We start from the raw sequence: 12877 nt of genomic DNA, 5'->3' as shown, positions 1-12877 counted from the left end.
TCAGCTTTTCATAACCATATTAAAGAAATTACATATTTAAGTTTTTTTTTTTTAATTTCATCTACACTCTGAATGTTCTCTGTAAATTATTTACGATTCTGCGGTTAGTCATGCATCTAACTTACCCAATGATCTGAGCTCCATGGTGACATCTAGGTAGCCGTGCTCTGCGCTGTAGAAGGATGCCTCCTGCAGAGCTTTCAGACGGGCCTTACAAAGCTTGGGCAAGGAATCTTCTGACACCAGGCTGAGGTTTGGGGATGGAGGAGGGGGTAGAGAATGTCCATTCCGGCCAGACGCCTGCGTCTCGGCCTCCACACCCTCCGCCAGGATCTCCTCCAGCGAGAGCACATCTTCTCTTACCTTCTGAGGTTGAGAGAGGAGCTTCCGCAAAACATTCCTGGAGAACATACTTATGCTTTAGTTCAGTGATAGGTGGATGAGCAGGTCAATACAAAGCTAAATGGGTGCATAGAAGATGAATGCTTGGACATATGAATAGACAGAAGGATTGATGGATGAGTAGATGGGTAGATACATACAGTAGATAGATATTTGCATAGATTACAAGATAGGTGGCTGGGTAGAACATGAGTGATCTGTAAGGTAGTTTGATACAGAGGTAGCTAGCTGGCTGGAAAGATGGAATATAATGATAGGCTGATTGATGAAAGATAATGAATGGTTGGATTGATAGCCAGATAGATAATTAATTACTGGACAAAAATGGATAGATGGATGAATGGATGGACAGATTGCTAGCAGATAATGAATGACTGGACATAGATAGATAGATAGATACTGGCAGGATAGATAATGAATGATTGGACAAAGTTAGACAAACTGATAGAAAGTTAGATGAATAGAAAGTATGTTAGATAGCTGATGTGGTAATGCAGTTGCCTATGAGTTGTCATAAGGGATCATGTTGAGAGTTGTGGGGGGTGAGTAGTGTGTGTGTGTTGGAGTGATCTGTTCCAGGCTGCTGGGGATGATGGGAGGTATTACCTATGGCCATGGGCGGCAGCGTGACTGAAGCAGTTCATGTCCTCATAGAGCGATGATGTCAGTGCGTTACCATCCTGGGACCTCAGCAGAGGGTCGGCACCGCGCAGCAGCAGTAAACTAACCATTTCGTAATTCCCTGCAAGATTGTGAAAGCAGGAGAGTGACCAGAGGAGAAGGAGAAAATGATAAACAGATGGTGAGATCACACCGATCTGGAGAATAAATGAGAAAGAACCACAATAAAAGAAAAGAATGCAATTCATGATCATTATTGTAATGCCCTTAGAAGGGTCATGTCACAAGGAATCCACCCTGCCTTGATCTTTCGAGATAAAAGAGCTTGATGTACTATGAAAACAGTGTAACTTTCAGAACTCGCAACATCCTCCTCATCTAAAATCGACTCTGCTTTCTTTAGATTTTTGACACCAGAAACATGAAATATTAACATTAAACCCGCATTTACAATAAAGAATGCCTACTGAAGTTCAGAAAAATGGCCCTCCCAGTCACTGTGAGGTATAGACTTCAGTCAGGGTGGCACCATATTAAAGTTTTGACAGGAATGAAAACTAGGCTTTGAGGGATAGAAGTACAGTGGGTTCAAAGGTACTGTTGTTTAACAACATACAGATGATGAAATGTCTTTCTAAAACAACTTTCAGTAGACAAAAACTCCATAAGACATTTTTGAAAGTTGTGAGTTTGTGAAAATTACATGATCTGAGACCTTTATTTAGTGCGTGCCATTCTTAATACAGTAAGGCTGCATCTAAATTTGCATATTCCCCTACTGTATAGTAGTCAAAAAATGGTATTTGTCAAAAGAAGTATGTTCGAATTCACAGTGATCATAAAAAAGTACCCGACTAGCCTAGTACTTCTGACGAGATTATGAAGTGTGCATATGATGGACACTTTACTATCCCATAAGGTCATGAAGGCACTGAAGTGACACAACTGAAGCTGGTAGCTCACGTGATAATGACAACATGGCGAATGCAGTTCTATAACATACTTTTTTAACAATCGTGAAGTAATTACTTGCTCAAAATACTCAAGAGTGTATGTGATTTCTTTGCAGCCTTTGTTTTCATGTTAAATTTAATATGGCATCTAACCTCATTAAGGTCTATAAAGAATTTCCGCTGTGTCCCAAATGGGATAAATCCACCAAAGGACAATCAGGGTCGTTCCAAACCGAATGGGTTTGGTCCCCAAACCAGTTCCAGAAGGTCTAATTTCCTGCAGAGTTTAGCTTCAACCAGCTTGGAGTTTTCTAGTGATCCTGAAGACACTGATTAGCTGATTCAGGTGTGCTTAATTGGGGTTGGAGCTAAACTGCAGGACAGTGTCCACCAGGAACAGGTTTGGATGTCCCTTCCCTACACCCTTCATCCCCTTGAAGCTCAAACTCTGGAGGGTAAACCCTTCGAAGGGATTAGGGCACAGGGACAAGCCCTTAACACTGGAATGCAGTGAAAGAATGACAGATAGGGTAGTAGTTTAGATAATGTAGTATGGACAGAGGTACATACTAAAGTAAAAAAAAAAAGATTTGACTCCTTTAAATGTTGCAGAACTTCCTGGTTAACAACTCTACATGTATTTAAGGTTTAAAACCAAACATGTGCTCTGAGCTTTGGCAAAACACGTCTTCCTGACCCAATTCCATCAACTCTCATACAGTTTGTGGCCTGTACAGTCTGGCTTTGGTCTGCCAACACAGGGCCGTATTTTTAGGGATTCCTGTTTGGGATGGGAGTGACCAACCTTCCCTGGCAGGCTGTAAATCTGAGCTGGTGGAGGATGGGAGAGGCTGGCATGAGTGAGGGAGTTGTGCTACACACACCTGCGGCAGATGCCAGCTGTAGAGGGGTCTCAACGTTGCTCTCCTGTCCGTTACGAATGGCTGCTCCTTCAACATTCGCCCCGGCGTCTAACAGAAGCTGAAGATACAGACATACATGTAGGTTAGGAGATAACCAAAAAAAATACTGCTGACAATGGATGAAACTTACATTTTGTGGATGCAATTAAATAATGTTATATCAAAAAAAAAAGGTTTGTTCAAATGTTCTATATTGGGTGTATATTTGTTCTACTTAAAGTATAGTTAAAGGTTTATTTTAAATTTGCAGACCAAAGCTGTTAGTATATTTAAATTGCAAAAATAATATAGGATTTATATTCTATAATGGCTTTTTTTCCCACTGCATGCTACGGCTCAGTACGGTTCACTTTTTTTTTCCACGGTACAGTACCTGGTACTTCCTAGTATCACCTCGTTTGAGGTTTCAAGTGAACCGTACCGTTACCAAAACGTGACGTGTAAGCTCTGCTGATCACGGATTGGCCGGAGAGAATCGTCAATACCTGCATCACTGAACTTGCGACACAAACACAACAGAACCACTAGATTTAAATCAGCACAGCCAGCGAAGGATCGAACGCAACTGTTTTGAAAGGGCACACCTTTTTTTAACAACCAAAAACTGGCTGTTTCGTTGTCTGTTGAGGAAGTACATACGTTCCTCTCGTTGATAGCAGAGGAGCGGATCCAGCGAGAGCTTGATGGGACGACGTGGAATGAAAAAGTTTTTTAGGAATCGCGTCAGTAGAGGCGGCGCAACTATAACAAGGTGAATAATTCCGCTCACTCTAAAGTGGTACTAAACTGCAGTGGAAACGCAAACTGAACCGAGTCGTACCACGCAGTGGAAAAGCGCCATAAGATGTTAAATTCACTTCAAATACTAAAAAGTGTCCTAAAACTAGTAAACTAACAGTATATGTTCAAGCATAGTCTAGTTGCAGTATAAAAGAAATCATGCAATAAAACAAGCAGCTTGTTACCTGCACAACTGATATATGTCCATGTAACACAGCGAATGTGAGCGCCACCCAGTGGCGGCTGTCTGGATGGACTGAAGGGTGTTTGGGAGAGCAAACGGGTACCTGAACACAAAAGACCATCAGTTTTCATACAGGCTGTAGTGCAAAATAAACGTGTAACAAAAAAGCATTCACAGCATGAAAAAATTATTTAATATATTGAAACAATCTGACAAACACTGTATCCTAATTCAGAGGCTGCATTCGAAGACTGAATGCATCACAGTGGTGTGACAAAGGCTGTCTAAATTCGAAGGCTCCTTCAAATGCATCTTTTATTTCCCGGCCAAGAAGGATATAACAGACGGATTCTTTGCAGCCCAGACTGTCCCAAGATTCATTTCTCACCGGTGATGATACGATTTTTAAAGATTTTTTTAAAAGAAAATGCCAGATTACACTTTTTAAAGTTAATTTGCTTCCTTCAACGGAATCAGCCTCTGAATTGGGATACAGCTATATAAAAACAAGCTAGATTGTTTATTATTAATATTATTATTAATTGTTTAGCTGGTCTATCTTTTTTTTCTGTGAATTTAGAAGGTTTTGTGAAGGTAGTTTTTTTTTCAGTTTGATGCTGAACAATTACTTTTTTTTAGAAATATTATAGTTATAACATTTTAAATATTTTTGTTGTTTTTTATGCCTAAAAAAAAACTAAATATTTAAAAAAAAAAAAAAAAATTGTTTTTGTTCAGAGCAGAGTTGTTACAGTTAACTAAAACTAAACTAAAACAAACCATAAAAAAACACTTACATCTACTTTATTTCAGCTAGTTGCTTCTTTTTATAAATATAAAATGACAAACTTTAACAAAAAATTATATATATATAAAACTATAATAGTATATTAATGATACTTAATTAATGCTGCTTTAGAGACTTGATCTCTTTATAAAGAAATTTACCCCCTCCCCCTTTTTAAATTTTCCCCCAAAGAATCATGAAAATTCAGTTTTACTACTATTATTATTATTAGTAGTAGTAGTAAATATTTAATCAACATTTAATCACAATGAACTTGGTTTATATAGGTCTTAACATCCAAAAACAGAATAAGAGAGTAACTGGTGGTCCATACCGTTACATCCAGATTGGCTCCAGCATCAATCAGCATTTGGACTAAAGCCTCGTCTCCAGCTGAGCAGGCGTACATAAGCGGGGTCATACCCTACACAGATGCACAGAGAGAGAGAGTGTGTGACATCTGGATCCAAAACATGATATCAGTGTAACAGAGTGATGTGTAGTTTGGTCTTCAGTGCTGACAGGTGCTCTTAACGTCTGGTTTGTGGTTCTGAGCTCACCGTACCTGGTCATCCATGCTGTTGACACCGTCTGGCCCAAGCAGCTCGATGGCCTGGCCAATCAGGTCGGTGCGGCCGCAATTGAGCATGCGGAAGCCCAGGTCCAGCTGGAACTTATCTGTGGCGGCTTTGGCATCCAGCCGCCTGAAGGAACTAAAGCAGCACTCGGGCCTACAGAAGAAGAGTTAGAAAACATGCATGAAGGAAAAGGAGGGCAGTGAGTGGAGAAAGGGGTGGTGGAGTTCAGTCCATGCTTTCATGGGTGGAGTGCTGTATTTTCCTGAAGTGTTTTCAAATCATTAAGTATGAGGCTGAGCACTTGAGGACCAGTAAAACTCTGAGGCTTTGCTGAAGGTCTTTGCCAATGTTTTAATGCAGTTTGATGGAAAGTCACATATAAGGAGGAGCATGAGATCATGTCTGATAGATTCAGCTCTGCCACATTTTAAGTGCTGTTTAAAAGTGTTGACATTTTAAAAAACAGATTTAATTAGTCTTACATTGTTGTAATAGAAACGCTAAAATATACCCAGAAAACAACACCACCACAACTGGAGAACTTGACAAGACACCTTAAAGGGGTCATATGATGTTGCTAAAAAGAACATTATTTTGTGTATTTGGTGTAATGAAATGTGTTTATGCAGTTTAAGATTAAAAAAAAACATTATTTTCCACATACTGTACATTATTGTTTCGCCTCTATGCCCTGCCTTTTGAAACGCGTCAATTTTCACAAAGCTCATCTCTCTGAAAAGCGAGGGGTGCTCTGATTGGCCAGCTGTCCAGTCAGTTGTGATTTGGCAGAATGCCTCAAGTGTGAGACGGAAATGTTACGCCCCTTAACATATTGTGATGCCTTGTCCGGCCGGAGTGACGAGACATAAACATAAAACCCATTATAAACATGATATAAACATGATTTCTAGTCGTGAAATCAAAAAACGTAGTTTTGTTTTTCACATATGAGACCCTGAGCTGGATTTCGCTTAGTCCACGGTGAAAAGCCCATTCTGTGATCCACAGTGCAAAGTTGATATATTTCCTTGCAGCGACCAGCACGGATCAGCTCCAGGCATGACGAAGCGTATATCTACCTCTTTTGGAAGGCCAAACAAAGTAGTTTCGCTTTCACAGCGAAACACACCAGCATCTACATGACTATATGTGTCCTATATGACGGTGGCGGCAACAACAATACTACAGCAAGAATAAAAGTGTATGCCTTCTTTCTTTGTGTGAACATCTAGGCAGTGTTATGCAAATCTTCCCACATACTGACGTAGATATGTGGGGTCGTGTTAGAACGAGCCATTTTAGGGGGGCGCGGACGAGTGTTAACTTTTATAAAGTATATCTCTTTGAATTTGAGACTTTACTCTTTGCAACTTCACAGATCTTCTTTATGCACCGAGAGCTTGTAACACTCCAAAGAGAAAGGAACATTTGAAATCGCATCATATGACCCCTTTAAAGTCAGCATGAAATGTGATGTACCTTGGCCCTGATGCATGATTCATTTTTTCATCATGATTCATGATTAATGAAACCAAACCGTAGGCAATGTGTACAATTTATACTTCTGCATTGAAACTACGCCGTAGGCAATGTGTAGTATGGCGTAGCCTGATGAGCACCTCTCCAAAAATCTAACAGCGCGTCAATTCTACAAGGACTGCAAGCGCTGTGATTGGTCTGTTAGAACCCCTCCCTCCATATGTACTTGAGTTTTGTGTGTTTATGTGCACTTTAAAATATTTTAATGTTACACTTTCTTATATAAAATAAAACAAAGCAAAGAACAAGTGTCTTATCATTTATTATACTACATAGCATTATACATCACTAGTTGTCCGTGACCAACAATCATGATACAATGTGGTACAAGTCCTTGTGGAGATTGAAAGAATTCCACTCTTCTCTTGTTCCTGTCTCCTTTTTGTATGTTTAAATAATAATTTAATGATTTGATATTTATTTACAGCTGTCACGGTTATAATGCTTCTCTGACGAGCCTCTTCTTCAGCTTTTGCCATGGTACTGTGGGTTAACGGCATAATACCCAAACAGAACAAAATATAAGCCTTAATTCAACACGGACAACAACACAGAAGTATAAATAAAAACTGACACATAGCCTACGGGCATAAAGTCTACGGCATAGGTCCGACGCAGAAGTATAAATCAGCCTTAATGCATTGTTTTTTGGTTGCTATGGCACTCTGATCGGTTGCTAGGGTGTAGGTATGATGTTGTTATGCTTGTTGCTATGCAGTTGTTAAGGTGTTCTCAGTGTAAGGTCTGAGGTTTGATAGTAGGGTGTTAATATGTAGTTTCTTGTAGGGTTGCTAAGGTGATAAGAGTGTTTTTCGGTGTGGCTCTTCTTCTAGGGAGTTTTTGGTGACTTTAAAAGTGCCCACCCTGTATTTCTCTCTGTTTTTTCTGCTCTCTAGATATGCTACATGTTCCTCAAAGCATTTTCTTAACTCATTTATTGTCCAGCAGCTATGAATGTAGGCTGGTTGTCAGTCAGGATATGTTGTATGATGTGAATGTCTTACTTCAGCAGTCTGGGCTCGCAGTCCAGTCCAGGCAGGAGCAGCCGTGCCGTCTGTCTGACATCATCGCTGTCCACCAATAAGCTGCGGCGGTGCTCCGCGTGAACAATGGCCACACGCATCCACTCCATTAGCGGGGGGAGAAGGAGGAATGGCCTGAGGATGGCCAAAAAACAAACAAACAAGTTTGTTTCCAATTCACTATTGTATTAATATTGCAACAATTTTTCATTGTATTCATTGCTGTTAGTAACTACAATGGTCCATTGTTCTCTTGATGATACTGAAAGGCATGAATTGATTTCAGATTTGGTATTTGACATTTATGAATTTTATTTTTCAAGATGTTAAATAATAAAAAATGCCTTTTAGATTCTAGACTTGTTCCCTAAAACTGACTATACTATAAAGTACTATTGTTTTTATAAATAGATAATTATAGACTGTCTATAGTGTGTGTGTGTGTGTGTGTGTAACAAGTCTGCTGAGATCCACAGTTGTGTAAAACAAGTTGGGCCACACCGCACTAAATCTGCTAGTGTTTGTAAAGCAGGACTTGTGCAATAAGAAAGCGCAGCTTTCACTGAGAGGGTCTGTATCTTTCAGCAGCCTGTCATATCAAAGAATTCACGCTGAGAATGAGGTACAGCTGCTGAATCGTCCTGTTTTAAGCAGCTCACGCACACACTCCCTGCAGACATAAATGTGTTTGTATGTGGGCAAGTTTCTTGACATGAGGACAGATATGGGCTGTTTACAGGAGGACTACATTACGCAATAATAATTCTGAGATTTGACAGGTTTCAGCCTCTGAAAGGTGAAGCAGAGGTGAAAAAGCATAGAGAAAATGCACTTTAAAGTGGGTTGTGGATTGAATAAACCTTAGATAAAGTGGCTTTCAAACCCAATATATTGTAAACTATTGTGAAATACACAGAAACAGAAAGTTTTACCCAAAAAGGAACACTGGAGGATTTAATAAGCAAGAGATTTATATATATGTATGTATACATACACAGGCACACACACAGTCAAACCAAAATTTCACACATTATCACAGTTTATTCACAATAGTTTCGAAAATGGTTATAAAATATGACAAGAACTCAGAGTGAAACTGTGTCAGAACAAATTCATCAAATAGTCCACTGTATGAAGAATTTCAGTGTATTTTGCTATCCTCACTTACATTAATGTCATTTACATAAATTGTTATTTTTTAACAATCATCATCATCCACACACAAAGTGTATAATAATATGCTAATATTTATATATTTATTAATAATCATCATTATCAGTGTTTTTGCCATTCTTCAAAAGAATGATTCTTAGATAAAAATATTGTATAATAATACTCTATTATTATTATTATTATTATTATTATTATTATTATATAATGTTCTTGTTGTCGTTATTAATTAATCATACAGTATTCATGTGCTTGGGTTCTACAAATAAGAGTGTATAGGTCGTCCTTCAATAACCAGTTTATATATATATATATATATATATATTTGTTTTATATATTCTAATGTTCAATTTATGCTTCTACTTCTTCATACTACTACTACTACTACTACTACTACTACTACTACTACTACTACTAACAATAATAATAATTATAATAATAATAAATCATTGTCATACAATATTTAAGTGTTTCAGCCATTAAAAAAGGTTCTGGCCATCCTTCAAAAACAAAGATTACATAAAAATATAAATAAATAAATAAATAAGCATGAACTTAATATTTGTATATAATTTTTACTTTATTATCACTGATAATAATAATAATAAAAACTGCATCATCATAGCATATTCAAGTGTTTCAGCTTTGTCAGACCATCTTGTCTGCCCTTCAACAATTAAGAAAAATAAATGAATAAATAAAAATAGTGTATCGTAATATTCTAATTCAATTTATTAATAATAATTATCATCCAATGTTCAAGTGTTCCTGGTTCTAAAAAGCAACAGTATGAATTAAAAAAGAGATGCTGTTTGGTTCTAAATGCATGTACTCAAACCAAAACACCAAAAATTCAAGCACCCTCACCCAGATATCACAACCACCACCAAAGAGATAGTTGCATACTTCTGATGGCCCTGCGGCAGCCGAACAACTGTCATCGAGCTGAATGGAAATGCTTACAAATGGCTTTCTTCATATACTGTAATACAGACCTGAATAAAGAACTGTCACCATTAAAGGCAATTTGTACCAAAATGGGTGCATACTGTAACTGTTCAGATGCACCATCATCAGTTAGCTGTATTTAACATCCAAGTCAGCCAGAACGGTGAAGTATCTTCACCAGACACTGATACAGGTACAGCATCCCCTTCCCAATCGTAATCTAATCTTTTTCTAAGTAAAACCCTGATAAGAAGATGAAGATACCCGCAGCTAGTAGTACTGCTGGTTTTTCGTAACATCTCCCCAGCCTTCCATCCCCTCAGAGAAAGTGAGCTTCACATCGGATTTAGAGATGATACCAACAAGAAAGTGGGCCCCCAGATCGCTTGATGCACAGCAGGAACACAATGACGTCAAACAACAAACCAAAGAAGTCCCACCGAGAGTCTATCAGCCTGGCAAGACATGCAAATGAGATGTACCGAGAGGAGCGTGAAGCTCATTAAACACACAAGATATGCGCAACAGAGAAACAAATCTCCTGAGACCTACAGGCGCGCTCAACCACAACAAACAGATCAACTCTGCAGATGACAGCTTAATGGGAGCATTTTGGCTCAAAAGAAAAGACAATTAAAATTCTGAAGTCAGCTTTCAAGTGTGAAACATCTGAAGGCGAAGCTAAATTTAGAGAAGCTACATTTAAAATTTTGAGGGAGGATTTTGTTCAGTTTATGTTTATGTATTCTCAGTGCTGCCACAAGGGGTGTAATAGTGGACAGTAGCATTAGCGTTGTCTTCTACAAGGTAATAATTCGAGTGCATCTTCATAAGCAAGTTAAAAGTTCACATGTTGAAAATTTGAAAAATAACATTGTGCTTTTGATGTTTCAATCAGAATTTGGTTTATAAATAGCTGTTTCTATCAAAATTTGATAAAGATTGTGGTATTTCACTAAAAATGGGGAACTAAATGTGGTGGTTCACTAAAAGAACTGGTTTAGAATTTGGTGTTTCACTCAAAATTTGGTGTATCACAAAAAAGGTGTAAAATTTGCTGTTTCACTCAAAATTTGGTGACGAATGTGATATTTAACTCAAAATTTGGTGGTTCACTAAAATAATTGTTATAAAATTTGGTGTTACTCTCAAAATGTAGTGTTGAATTTGGTGTTTCACTCAGAAATTGCTAGTTAAATTTCACAAACAATTACAAAGAACTGGCAAGTACCACAATGAATTAAATGTGAAAGTAGAAAAACTGAAATAGGGTAAATTCAGGTGAACTGGAGCAGTTTTTGAGACGACTGAGAACAAAATGTCCCAGTTTAACCTAAAGTGACCCTAGTATTTTCATGTAAAATGTACAGTGAAAAAAGTTATGCCTTTTTGCAATACAAACAATGGATTTGGGTAGAACATGTCAAAAAAATAAATAATAATAATAATCTTATTATATCTGCCTGTCTGAACGAAGATAAATCTAACAGAGTGGTGTATTTGCAAACCAGGAGTGGTGTAATACCTACAGTCAGAAAAACAAATGAGGTTTAGTAACATTTGTTTGACTTGTGGTTGTAAAACAACTCAGCCTTAATCCAAGTGTAAGGAAAGATCTTCATGGGAAAGTGAGGGAAGAGGCATAAAGAAACACCCTTAATAAACACTACTTTCACTAAAATAGTTTAGAGGAGCAGTTTTAGTTGTCTACTGTATTGATCAAGGGAATTTTCCAAGTGCTCAGGCTCTTAAAACCACTGTCAAGACTAATAGATTGCAGCCTGCTAAGTGTGTTTACTTTGGTCGCACAGAAGAGGGGGTGGATGGTGTTGGAGGAGTTGATATCTGTGAGAGCATAAAAGGATTTGATTGTATATCTGTAAGCGTGTGTGTGTGTGTGTGTGTGTGTGTGTGTGTGTGTGTGTGTGTATGTGTGTGTGTGTGTGTGTGTGTGTGGAAAAAGATATCGGTCAGTACACTAACTAAATGAGTCTGAGATGGGAAAAGTTTTTGGGGATTTTCCATACACTTCATATAACTATATGAACAGGCATTGGATAGATATTTGTTTCCATTATGGGGCACCAGGTTTTCTTTCTTTCTTTCTTTTTTTTCTTTCTTTCTTTCTTTCTTTCTTTCTTCATGCATAAATAAATAAATAAATAAAAAATAAAAAAATAAATAAAAATAATTAAAATTCAACATTATAAAATAGAAAGCAGCCACCAATATTTCTTTATTATTATTATTTTTTTTTTTTTAATTAACCATTTATGGGGTTTTTCCAATCAGAAAAGCCAGCCACTATTTTTTTTAATTACCCAGGGGCCCCCCATTTTAATTAACCAAAAATAAAAAAGCTAAATTATCAAAGATATAAATGCTATATATATATATAGATATATATATATATATATATATATCTGAAATAAGGGAATGGTCCGTCTGAAAGTGCCTGACAGTTCTGGCAGCTGCTACTAACAGCATCATTTAAAAGCAATATGCACAACACTCAAATCTAAATACACACTTGATACTATGCCTGTCAGCTCTTTTCCATTGCTAAATGGAATTATTGATTCCTCAAAGCTTTTCAAACAACAAACAAAAGATGGCAATAGCTCTGTTAGCACGCTAGGTTACAAGTACTGGCCACACGTTCAGGGACACACACAAATGTAACTCCTGATGCGTAGTCCACTCCTCTGACCTGCTCTTTTATGAATGAAAAACAAAACCAGCATGAAATTTAAGCTCTTCAGCATTTTTACAACCTCGCCTTTGTTCTGTTGTCAGAGCGTTACGCTAGTGAAAAGCAAAAGTCTTTCTGCGTCCCTCCATATCTTGTTCGTTTGGCCCCTGGGTCACACTTCCACAATGACCCACACTTCTGAATCAAGGGCTCAAGTTCAACCCGTGGCCTTCGACCCGAAATCCAAGATCAGTTTCAGCCTACATCAAAGCACGGCT

At 37.8% G+C, this 12877-nt stretch overlaps 1 protein-coding gene across 2 annotated transcripts in view; it reads right to left on the bottom strand.

Moving 5' to 3' along the window:
- LOC109054040 (ankyrin repeat and BTB/POZ domain-containing protein 2-like) overlaps positions 1–12877 on the bottom strand; it is a 49604-nt gene that overhangs the window by 3000 nt on the left and 33727 nt on the right. For both annotated transcript variants that reach the window (XM_042715711.1, XM_042715710.1), the window contains exons 5-11: positions 7772–7924; positions 5216–5381; positions 4985–5074; positions 3865–3966; positions 2861–2957; positions 1009–1144; positions 126–400 (exon numbers count right to left, since the gene is read on the bottom strand). In XM_042715711.1, coding sequence (XP_042571645.1) covers positions 126–400; positions 1009–1144; positions 2861–2957; positions 3865–3966; positions 4985–5074; positions 5216–5381; positions 7772–7924 — 1019 coding nt within the window. The remainder of the gene's footprint in view (positions 1–125; positions 401–1008; positions 1145–2860; positions 2958–3864; positions 3967–4984; positions 5075–5215; positions 5382–7771; positions 7925–12877) is intronic.

This window comes from Cyprinus carpio, chromosome A25, assembly GCF_018340385.1.
Source record: "Cyprinus carpio isolate SPL01 chromosome A25, ASM1834038v1, whole genome shotgun sequence".
In the NCBI taxonomy this organism is placed as follows: Eukaryota; Metazoa; Chordata; class Actinopteri; order Cypriniformes; family Cyprinidae; genus Cyprinus; species Cyprinus carpio.
This window is presented reverse-complemented; position numbering and strand designations above follow the sequence as displayed.